Source organism: Malaclemys terrapin, chromosome 13 (genome assembly GCF_027887155.1).
Source record: "Malaclemys terrapin pileata isolate rMalTer1 chromosome 13, rMalTer1.hap1, whole genome shotgun sequence".
NCBI lineage: Eukaryota > Metazoa > Chordata > Testudines > Emydidae > Malaclemys > Malaclemys terrapin.
Window position 1 is genome coordinate 37,086,972 of NC_071517.1, and position 12,501 is coordinate 37,099,472.

The 12,501-nt window shown below is 45.0% G+C and overlaps 1 protein-coding gene across 1 annotated transcript; it reads right to left on the bottom strand.

The window, feature by feature from the left end:
* Nucleotides 1–11,535: 11,535 nt before the first annotated feature.
* On the bottom strand, nt 11,536–12,501 carry LOC128848091 (olfactory receptor 14A16-like). Its single transcript, XM_054047864.1, has one exon. The coding sequence runs from the start codon at nt 12,493–12,495 to the stop codon at nt 11,536–11,538; it is 960 nt and encodes a 319-aa protein (XP_053903839.1). The 5' UTR covers nt 12,496–12,501.

Below are 12,501 nucleotides of genomic sequence, written 5' to 3' on the forward strand. Positions count from 1 at the left end.
TCCCACCCACCACTGACATTTCACATGGGCAGAGGGTCAAGGGTGCTGAGCCCCATGCATGGCCCTGGAGTGTCTGAACCCAGCCCTGAGAGTAAGCAGAGCTCTAAGGGACTAGGGGCTAATCTACACTATGAAGCTATGTTGAATTTAGCTGCGTTAGGTCGATTTTATAAGCAAGGTGGTCCGGTGCCAAGATAGGGATATGTGTTCCGTCTATTGCCCCATCACAGTTACGGAACCCCATTGCAGCAAAGCCATCCACTATGACCTGCACATTTCCCAGAGTCACTACGCTTGTTAGAAGAAGGTTACTGGTTGCTTTGGCTACGTGGATCAGAGCAGCCCCCACAGTAGATTTGCCCACTGTGAATTGATTCCCGACTGACCTTGCAAGCTTCCACAGGGCTATCGCCACTCACTTCTCAACTGTCAGGGCAGGTCTCATCTTGGTATTCCTGCACTTCAGGATGGGGAAAAGCAACTCACAAAGTTCCAGGAAAGTGGCCTGACGACATGTACTCCAAAACACCCGCAACAATGTTTTTGCTCCATCAGGCATTGGGAGCTTAACCCAGAATTCCAATGGGCAGCGGGGACTGTGGGATAACTACCCACAGTGTACCACTCCGTGAGTCGATGCTAACCATGGTATTGAGGACATACTCCACAGACCTACTGCCAGGGGTGAAAGTAACTTAAAGGACTTACCGGTATGCCAGAGTCCTGCGCTGGGGCATGGCCTCAACCGGAAGAGGTGGGGCCTTTCAAGATTTAAAGACCCTGGGGCTCTGGCTGTGGCTGGGAGCCCCAGGCCTTTAAATCACCCGGAGCTCCCAGCTGCAGAGGCGGCTGGGAGCCCGGGGCCCTTTAATTCGCCCCTGAGCCCCGGGACTCCGGTCACCGCGAAGCTCCGGGCCCTTTAAATCAGCGCCTCAGCTCCAGCAGTGCTTTAAAGCGCCCGGGGCTCCCCGCAGTGGCTGGAGCCCTGGGCCCTTTAAATCACCTCCACGGAAGCTGGTCCAGTCTGGCACGGCGTACTGGCTCTTCCTGGTACGCCGTATCGTACCATACCAGCTTACTTTCACCTCTGCCTACTGTGCTTAGTGGGGACATACACAATGGATGGTATAAAATCATTTTCTAAAGATCAGCTTCTATTAATTTGACCTAATTTTGTAATGTAGACATACCCTAAGGCTGCAAGATCAAGCACCCAGGATGAGGCTTGAACCAACAACTGTGAAATTAAGAATCCCATGCTCTACCAACTGAGCTAGTCAGGTCATCCCTAAAGCCTTTGCAAAGGCACAGATGGTGCAGCAGGAGCCCTAAGGGAGTTTCTTTGCGAGCTGAGATTAATTTTCTGACATTTGCCTTCTTTCCTGGTTCCTTCGCTCTCCAGCTAGCAAACAGGGCTGTTACAAGGCTGGTTAGCTGCTGGTGTCTAGACCAGAGATGTGGGGTTCATCTAGCAGGTGCTCAGTAAAACCTTTGCGGGAGGGTGGAATTTAGGATTCTCCCACCAGGAGGAGGTGCTGTTGCACTCATCCAGTGAGGGAGATTCCAAAAAAGCATCCCAGCTCCCAAACAGGGGGCAGACAAGACAGTCCCCCACCAACCGCCAGACACATATTTTTGCAGGGATTCAGATCTCCCAGGGGTAAAACTCCTCCAAGGATGTGCGGCTCCAGGAATGGCAGAGAAGGAAATGACTGTTTGCCTTAGGAGGTGGGTGAGGGAAACCTGCAGGCCCCTCCAGCATCTGATGAAACCATTTTAGGGGAAGGGGCCTGGGTAGCCAAGGAAGACAAAGACAGGAAAGAAGGGCTTACAGCTGCTGTGCAAACACCATGTTCCCAGGAGACCAAGAGAAGCAGTGGGGGTTCAGCACTTTGGCTGCTTCCTGAGGGCACAGAACTAACAACATGGCAAAGCTCAGAGCCTCATTACACGGAGTCAGAATGCTATCAGCTCACAGCAAGGGGGAGCAACACCCCTCCTTTAGTTTCTATGCCAGAGCTCCTACCACCTGAGTGTCCTTCCCAGAAGAGGATGCAGGTAGGCTGCTAAGAGGGTGGCGCTGGGGTACATGAAAGCAGCGGAGGCTTGTTCCTCTTAAGTTTTCTTTGTGTTGCTCTTGTGATTCTGTGGGAGGAAGCTGAAGAACAATTTGAGTTTGCTTCAGTGCTTTCAGTTGGGCTCAGTTTGTGACCCTGACCACAGGGGTTCCTGCACTCTCAGCTCTTAACCCTTCAGGAGAATGGACAATGGACCAACTTCATATGTTGGGCAGAAAGTTGCCTAGGAAAGATTAGCATAGGTGAGAAAAGAGGAGTGGATGTGAGCTTTCTTGGTTCTTAGATGTTTTGGCTGGTTGTGAGAAGGGCAAATTGTCAACACAGGCTGGGAGGCTTACTGCGGCTAGCTGTGTAGACATATCCTCAGAGGTGTTTTTGAAAAATCTGTCCTGTACTGCCATTGTTCCCAATGGTTCTACACAGCATAAATCATAGTCTACATGGTGCCATCAGACAACCCTTCAATAAAGGTCAACAAATTATTTTCTCTCTTTTACTTGGTCCGAATTCCAATGGTTAAATCCCTTATATATCCTCTGAGAAACAAAGAGGTGAATGAGGCCATAAGGAAATCCATCAGCAAATGGGCTACCACCAATGGAAATCTGACTCTCCCAAACTATATCTTAAGTTGCAATAAGACAGTGATGGGAGTTGCCGTTCTCAAAGCTGCTTAAGGGAGTTAGATGGCCTTATTTTGAAAATCCCAGAACTCTCGGAAGGATGCCACAAAGCCCACATCTTCCAGCAAGCTGTTATTAAAGTGCCAATAGGCCAGCCCTGGCCTCTCCGTGCTGAAAGCGGCTGTCATGGTCACCAGATGGTGATCTGAGAACGGGGCCAGACGGATGCTGGAGGAGTGGGGCCATGAAAGTTGACAGCTTAGACCTGCTGTGGGACAGTGTTTCTGTGGAAAAGACAGCCCAGCCTGCACTAGAATAATAGAAGATTAGGGTTGGAAGAGACCTCAGGAGGTCATTTAGACCAATCCCCTGCTCAAATCAGGACCAACACCAACTAAATCATCCCAGCCAAGGCTTTGTCAAGCCAGGCCTTAAAAACCTCTAAGGATGGAGATTCCACCACCTCCCTAGATAACGCATTCCAGTGCTTCACCATCCTCCTAGTTTTTCCTAATATCCAACCTAGACCTCCCCCACTGCAACTTGAGACCATTGCTTCTTGTTCTGTTATCTGCCAACACTGAGAACAGCCTAGCTCCATCCTCTATGGAACCCCCCCTTCAGGTAACTGAAGGCTGCTATCAAATCCCCCCTTACTCTTCTGTTCTGCAGACTAAATTATCCCAGTTCCCTCAGCCTCTCCTAGTAAGTCATGTGCCCCAGCCCCCTAATCATTTTCATTGCCCTCTGCTGGACTCTCTCCAATTTCTCCACATACCTTCTGTAGTGGGGAGACCAAAACTGGATGCAGTACTCCAGATGTGGCCTCACCAGTGCCAAATAGAGGGAACTAATCACTTCCCTCAATCTGTTGGCAATGCTCCTACAAATAAAGCCCAATAGGTCATTGGTCTTCTTGGCAACAAGGGCACACTGCGGATTCATATCCAGCTTCTCGTCCACTGTAATCCCCAGGTCCTTTTCTGCAGAACTGCTGCTTAGCCAGTTGGTGCCCAGCCATGTAGCGGTGCATGGGATTCTTCCTTCCTAAGTGCAGAACTCTGAACTTGTCCTTGTTGAACCTCATCAGATTTGTTTTGGCCCAATCCTTCAATTTGTCTAGGTCACTCTGGACCCTATCCCTATCCTCCAGCATATCTACCTCTCCCCGCCAGCTTAGTGTCATCTGCAAACTTGCTGAGGGTGCAATTCATCCCACCATCCAGATCATTAATAAAGATGTTAAAGAAAACCGGCCCCAGGACTGACCCCTGGGGAACTCTGCTTGATACCGGCTGCCAACAAGACATCGAGCCATTGATCACTGCCCATTGAACCCAACAATCTAGTCAGCTTTCTATGCACCTTAGAGTCCATTCATCCAATCCATACTTTTTTAACTTGATGGCAAGAATACTGTGGGATTCCATATCAAAAGCTTTGCTAAAGTCAAGATATATCATGTCCACTGCTTTCCCCATATCCACAGAGACAGTTATCTCATCATAAAAGGCAATCAGGTTGGTCAAGCATGACTTGCCCTTGGTGAATCCATGTTGACTGTTCCTGATCACCTTCCGCTCCTCCAAGTGCTTCAAAATGGATTCCTTGAGGACCTGCTCCATGATTTTTCTGGGGAGTGAAGTGAGGCTGACCAATCTGTAGTTCCCTGGGTTCTCTTTCTTCCCTTTTTAAAATATGGGCACTATATTTGCCTTTTGCCAATCGTCCTCGACCTCCCCGAATCAGCATGAATTTTCAAAAATAATGGCCAATGGCAGGAACGCCCAGGGTGGGGGCAAGTGGGGCAATTTGCCCCAGGCCCTGGGCCCCGTAGGGGCCCCCACAAGAGTTTTCAGGGGCTCTCACAAGAGTTTTCGGCGGGACTTCGGCGGCAGGTCTTTCAGTGCCGCCAAGCACACCCGGAGCAAAGACCCGGAGCTTGTACGGCTCCAGGTCTTCAGCGGCAATTCAGCAGGGAGGGCTTCTTCCACTCTAGAACTTCGGCAGCAATTTGGCAGCGAGGGTTCCTTCCGCTCTGGGTTTTCCGTGGTAGTTTGGCAGCGGGTCATTCACTCGCTCCGGGACCCACCGCCAAAGTGCCCCAAAGACCCAGAGTGGAAGGACCCCCACCGCCGAAGACCCCAGGCCCCCTGAATCCTCTGGGAGGCCCTGGCCAATGGCTCTGCAATCACATCAGCCAATTCCTTCCGCACCCATGGATCCATTACATCTGGCAGCAAGGTTCCCCCACTAAGAGCTGAAAACGCTGAGAGGTGGGTGGAACCTCGAGAAACCTGCAGATATCACAGAGGCAGGTGGCAGCAGAAGGTGACAGTGCAGGGCAATTGGGGACACAGTGGTACAAAGAATGGTGGCATGACAAACAACAGCGGCTAGAGCATTGGACTATGTTTTAGTGACTTCACTCCAGAATGCTGGATTTGTGACTGGGAAACTTCTCTCTCTCTCTCTCTCTCTCTCTCTCTTTCTGTGTGTGTGTGTATATATATATATATATATAGTATAGGCCAAGATTTTTAAAAAACATCGCTATCTCAAGAGGTCATTATCTTGGGGTGTTTCTGTACTAAACTTTTTTATTATTATTATATTATTTATTATTATAATTATTTTTATGTAAGAACGGCCATACTGGGTCAGACCAATGGTCCATCTATCCCAGTATCCTGTCTTCCGACAGTGACTATTCCAGGTGCTTCAGAGGGAATGAACAGAATAGGGAATCATGGAGTGATTCATCCCCTGTTGTCCATTCCCAGCTTCTGGCAAACAGAGACTAGGGGCACTGAGAGCATGGTTTTGCATCCCTGCCCATCCTGGCTAATAGCCATTGAAGGACTTAACCTCCATGAACGTATCTAGTTCTTTTTTGAACCCTGTTATAATATTGACCTCCACAACATCCCTGGCAATTAGTTACATGGGTGACTGTGTGTTCTGTGAAAAAATACTTCCTTTTGTTTATTTTAAACCTGCTGCCTATTAATTTCATTGGGTGACCCCTGGTTCTTGTGTTAAGTGAAGTGCTAAATAACACTTCCTTTTTCATATTCTCAACATCAGTCAAGATTTTATAAGCCTCTATCATATCCCCTCTTAGTCGTCTCTTTTCCAAGCTGAAAAGTCCCAGTCTTATTAATCTCTCTTCATATGGAATCTGTTCCATACCCCTAATCATTTTTGTTGCCCTTCTCTATACCTTTTCCAATTCTAATATATCTTTTTTGAGATGGGGTGACGAGAACTGCACACAATATTCAAGATGTGGGCATATCATGGATTTATATAGTACAAGTGGAGGAGCTTGGTTTGCCAGATTGATCAGATAAACTAATACTGGCAATCTGTATGAAAAGGCTGCAAAACACCATGCCTCTGGACTGCATCAACATGCAGAAAGCCTTATAAGTCAGTCACTGTCAAAGCCAATTTTATAAAAACTTATTGATGCTGTTAAGAATGCTGGAGACACAACTCAGTTTATGTGAACCAACATGGCTGTTGCATCATACCACACACTGCAAATCAGAGGCCAATGTTAAGTGCATTATCACTTGTTAATCTGAATTTGGACACTGGTTTCAAACAAAACTGGCAAATGCTCACTATCTTTCTGAAAAAACTCATCTGACTCTCTAGAAGCATGTGGTGCAACAGTGAAAGTCTCAGCAGTCGAAAAAGTGAAGAACTCTCTCACCATATTCAAAATATGTGAATACATGGTTGATGAATGCACCAGTGCAAATAGGCATCAAGTATTATGTATGAAGTATTAAGTCATCGCGTATGTCATTGATGTCTGTGGTAGGCCAGTAGATGCATTCTAGATGTTCAGGTTATAGAAGACACATCAGCTACATTTGGGACATCTTAGAAGAGTTAAATGCATGTAAATTGAACCTCAAACAGATGGTTGCTTGTGCATTTGATGGAGCTACAAACAGCTCTGGAAGACATGGTGGAGTACAAGCTTTTCTCAGAGAAAAGTGTAACCCTAATCTCTCCTATACACAATGCAGAGGCGATCTACTCCAGCAAGTGCTAGTACAAGCTGCAGAATCTTCAAAAGACATTAAAAAGCAATAAATATGCTGGCTTTTTATACTCTTTTTTTTTCAGCAAGAGTCCAAAAGGACTGAACCTCTTGGAAACAGAGAGAAGATACACTGGGATTGAAGTTCAAATTAGTCCAACCTGGGAAAACCTACTGGCTTTCTCATGAGCGATCCTCGGCTGTTGTCTTAAAATTACTGCAACTGTTATTAATGGCTTTGGAAAGTATCCACCAAGATAGGACGGATCTAAGTAGTGAGGCTGGTGGATTACTTTTGCTACTATGTTCAGAGAAGACTATTGCAATTCACTCTCTTGTAAGTCTCCTGTTAAAACCACTTGGTAACCACCATTATACAATGACATCCAGGCATCTGCTGCAACAGTAGTAGATCTTTGTCCAGCAATAGAAGCTACGCTTGGATCAGTCACAGATATCCACTGAAAATGTACTGGAAGAAGAATGAGGTACTTATATTGACTCCTTAAATGAAGAGACAAGAAGTCTTTGTTAAACCAGTTGAAAAAGTACACAGACTTGATTCTTACAAATCTACAGTAGCGATTTCTGGATTCTATCATCCTCCATGTCATTTTTGCAGATGCCTGTCTTATAAAACACCAACAGTTGAGTGGAGTGAGGCACTACCAGCAATGGAGTTGCTATGTGGTCAGGACAGAATAGAGAACTTGAAAACAGAGTGTAATATGATACGACGAATGAATGAAGATTTAACTTCAACTTCTTTATCATCACTAGTCGTTTGACCCAATTTTTGTGCTATGTTTCCTGGGATGAAAGATGTAGTAATTCATCTCTTTCTACTCCCAGTCACAACAGCTACAGTTGAGTGTTCTTTTTCCTCATTAAATAGAATTTTGTTTACTAAAATAAGTCGCCTTCTGCCTGATCATGAGCATGTCATGAAGGACTGGAAGTAACAGACACACAAGAAGACACCAAAGAGTGCAAAAAACTAAGATGGATGTAGATGCTGTGCTTCCTAGTAGACTTGAGTAGCCAACTTTAATGTTTATGATGATTTTAAAACATGAGTTAAATCTAATAAAATGGTCATGAAACATTTTTCTGTTTTTATTATGTTGTCATACAGCCCACCTGTGCACTCACAGCCTCAACCTTTGTTTGCCCTCACCTCCCCCGAACATTCCAACCTCCCTACCCCCAATTCCTGGGGAAAACAATGGTGGGGGAATGTAGGGAGGTCCATGTGATTATCTCCCACTGCCTCCCTACAGTGATTTATCCCCACAGACCCAGCCACAGCCCTCTCTCCCCACAAACCCAGGAGATCCACCCCCTCCCATGCAGTCCAGGCAGGAGTGCGTTTGCTGCAGGGAGCCAGCATGCTCAGCTGGGCAGTAGCTATGTGAGCTCTCCACATCGAGCAAACAGCAAGAGCAATTTCAAAACTTCCTGGGGCTTTGAAAAGGAAGAGGCGCACGCCAGTGTAGCTGGATGCAGAGTAGCAGGGTTCAAAACGGTGAATAGAGCAGTCACGGTGGGCATTGTGGAGTACCTCCTGAAAGCCATTTATGCTGATGTAAGGAATGTAGGATCTACACTGACGCTGTGTCGCTCTATCTATGTCGCAAAAAACTCCACGCCTCTCGCCGAGATGGTTTTATTATGCTGGCGTAGCAGGAGAGTTAACTCAGTGGGCTGAGAATTGCAGTGTGCACATCACCACTGTTTCATTGACAGAAGCTGCCTTTTGTCGACAAAACTGTGTAATGTTGACAAGGCCACAGTGTCGAGCTAAATATGAGGTAGAACAGATAGTTTAGCATAAGTAGTTAGCGCATATTCCAGGTACCATTCAAGATGAAGTGTCACATTAACACTCCTCTGGTCATAGAACAAAACAAAGCACACAGAAGCCGAAGTGGCAGCTCTGCAATCTTCCCCCACTCAACAGTCTCTGGAAAGGTGCCTCTACTCTGCCCTGGAAGGACCCTTTCTGTACATAAAAGGAGATTCCCTTCTCCATATCCCTGCATGCTTCCTTAGTAATGGACCACAAGGGTGCAAATTATTGCCAGTAATGTTGATATTAGTGCGATGGGGAGACATCCTCTAGGAACTGGACAAAGATCCCCAGTGTATTTCATACAGGCCACCATAAAGAAATCAGAAAAAACTAATAATTATTTATCCAGAGTGGAACAGCTTCAAATGGAGTGACTGTGGTAGCCTCACATCAGCCCTAACACTGACAATATGAACAGGGGCACTGGATCCTTTCTCTATGCAAGCCCGTATCAAGGATGATCTCTCTCTCTCCTCCATTCATCAGTGAGGTGTCTAAAGTCACTGACACACCAGGTCCCAGAATCCTAATTATTGAAAGAAGCCAGCAAGAGTGGCAGAACGATTCCCCCTTCTATTGAAATGGGAACTACCGGTGCTGTAACACTCAGGGATTCCAATCCAGTACTGATGTCAGACGGCACAACTTTAATGTAGGTAACATTGCTCTGCCAGTTTACATAAGATCTGAATTTGTGCTGTTCCTGGCGAGACCCACAGCTTCAAGTCTGGAGACTCCTTGCAACTTCTCAGATGCGAAATGCTATAAACTCAAGTGACAGCAATATTTGTATTATTTGTTCATTTGGTCTGGTAAGAAAGTCCAAACACTAGAACTCTGCCCAGTATTGTAAGAATATATGCAAAATACACTGACTTCATCCACCAAATCCTCTCCCATTCATCCTGGGAAACATTCTCCTTCCTTCAGCATAAAACTCTCCCATTAACACATTATAATTTTTCACCATTAACCAATGGCAGAATTTCCCCCATCATTCAACTAGACCATTCTCCTCCTTCAACCAGCTGTAGACTTTTCTGCCCTCCACTAACCAGACAAATCTGTCCTTCACCACCCATAGACTCCTCTGCCCTCTACTAATGATAAGATTATCCTCCATTCACCCACCAAAACATTCTCCAGCAGAACCAACCATAGACCTCTTTGCCCTTCAACACCCACCTGTCTTCTGCACTTGACAACAATCACAGACCTTCCCTCCTCCTTATTCCCTATTCACAATCCATACAATTTGCCTTAACCAAATTAGACTTCTTCCCTTTTCACTGAGCAGGAGATCATTCCCCATTTTTAAGGATCCAAAGTATGATACTTCCATTTGTTCAGAGAAGCAGAAGAGAGCATGTTAAAAATGTATCCAGTCAAAACAGCTCAAATTTCAAACACCGAGTATTTTAGGATGAACTGTTTGTAAATGACACAGTAAAATATAGCCATAAAAATCTTTGTTAAATAATCTTTAATAAGGAGTACTTATAAGAAAATCATGATCTGGACATAGACAATCATTAACAGGAAAAGAAACACAATAATTTGCACAATAATTTCATTATTTAGCGAGCTAGTTAACATAATTCACAATCAAATAGAAATCTATCATTATGACTAAATGATGTTGTGTGTTAGGACGAGGAAATGTCCTGTCTGTCTGTCTCTCTATCTAGTCACATACTCTGCTTTTATCTATCATACGTAGTGTACTCAACCATGCACAAAGATGATATTCTAATACTAATAACAGGCCAACTTCAGAGATGCTTTCTCAGTTTGGATGTGAATAGATCTACACGGGATGGTGTATGGAACACCAGATCAGTGCAAGGATGGCACTTTTCCACTTACAACAAGGTTAGAACAAAACAACCCCAGACAAAAAACTTACACCAGTGTTCATGTCCCTACTGAGTGCTGCCCAATGACTTTGGGCCAGAACCTCATTAGTAGTAAACTTATGATGTTATTGGGTCTACTCTGCATTGTTACTGGTCTAGCTGAGTTGGGAAATCTGACCTTTACCTCTCTGTCACTCTTACTTTCTCCAGGGTGCTGTCAGCCAAATCTGAATCCTTGTGTATAGAGGCTATTGGACAAATCCTGATCTCCTTGAAATAATGGGCTAAATCCTAGTGGCTTCCACTAAATACAGATTTGACCTCATTATCCTGAGTCAGATTTTCTTTAGGAAAGTCAGGGGAAAGTTTCTCTTTAAAATACCCCTTCCACCATAGCAAGAATGACAGGTTTACATATTCATTTACGTAAAAATAATGGAAAAGATACCTGAGATTGTTATTTTTCTAACATATCATTAATAATGCAATATTACCCCAACAGTATACACATAATCATTTCTGGAGGAACTCAGACACGCAGAAACCTCTTTTGTACCCTTTTATTATTGAGGGGGAGCAAACCTTCAGCTCACTTAGAAAACCCCATCAGAGAGATGACATATTGCCACTTCCAAGAGAGGACAAACATTGAAAATCCCGTCTAACCGAATACTCACCATCTCCCCATTCCTTCCCACCTCCACAACCTCCTGAAACAAAGAAACAAACCAACCAGTTAAGCAAAATGCATTGATACCTCAATCAGATTTTTTATCCCAAAAAAATAAGAAGAGCCAGAGATTTCACTACAGACTTTGCTATGGCTACTGATTTTATGGCCAAGGTGCTCAGATAGTATGGTGATGGGTAGCAATATATGATAGACAGATTCCGATTTTATTTACATTGGTGTAAACCTATAGTAACTTATTTTTTCTTGAGTCACGTTTGTCTGGAGTTTTCTAGTGTAAATACCCAATTCTGCATAAACAAATTGCACAGTATTTTCTCATGGAGGCAATAATGTCATCAGCTGATTATATTTATAAAGAAACACAGAATGACATTGTTACTGAAGGAGAAATATGGACATTTTATTCTTAGAGAATAACCTCCAACGTATCAGTTTACTCAGTGCACCTTTGAGCTCCTTGTTTCTCATGCTGTAGATGATTGGATTTATCATTGGTGGAAACACAGAATAGAGAACAGCCACAAAGAGATTTAGAATTGATGGAGAGCTGGAGGTGGGTTTTAAGTAGGCAAAGGTCCCAGTGCAAATAAACACAGAGACCACAATGAGGTGAGGGAGGCAGGTGGAGAAGGCTTTATGGCGTCCCTGCTCAGAGGGGATTCTCAGCACTGTGGTGAAGATCTGAACATATGAAACAATTATGAAAACAAAGCAGCTTGTGCCTAAGCACACACTAAATATGAGAAACCCAACTTCACTGAGGTCTGAGTCAGAGCAGGCGAGCTTGAGTAGCTGGGGGACTTCACAGAAGAACTGATCCACCACGTTACCGCCACAGAAGGATATTGCAAACGTTTTTCCAGTGTGCACTGCAGAGTAGAGAATAACACCGATCCAGGCACTGGCTGCCATTTGGACACAAGCTCTCCTGTTCATTATAGTCTCATAGTGCAGTGGTTGGCAGATGGCGACGTATCGGTCGTACGCCATGATGGTCAGTATGGCAAAATCTGCTGTAGCGAAGAAGAGGAAAAGAAAGACTTGGGTGACACATCCAGAGTAAGAAATCACTCTTGTGTTCATGAGGGAGTTGGCCATGGATTTGGGGATGGTGACAGAGATGGAGCCGAGGTCTAGGATGGACAGATTCATCAGGAAGAAGTACATGGGGGTGTGAAGTTGGTGGTCGAGGGTTATGGCTGTGATGATGAGAAGGTTCCCCAGCAGGGATATCAGGTAAAGGACTAGAAACACCAGAAAGTGTAAAATCTGCAGTTCTGCAACATCAGAGAATCCCAGGAGAAGGAATTCAGTCACCGCGGTTCGGTTGGACATTTTCTT

What these genes read in the sequence shown, in the direction of transcription:
- LOC128848091 (XM_054047864.1), bottom strand. Translation starts at nt 12,495, where the DNA reads ATGTCCAACCGAACCGCGGTGACTGAATTCCTTCTCCTGGGATTCTCT.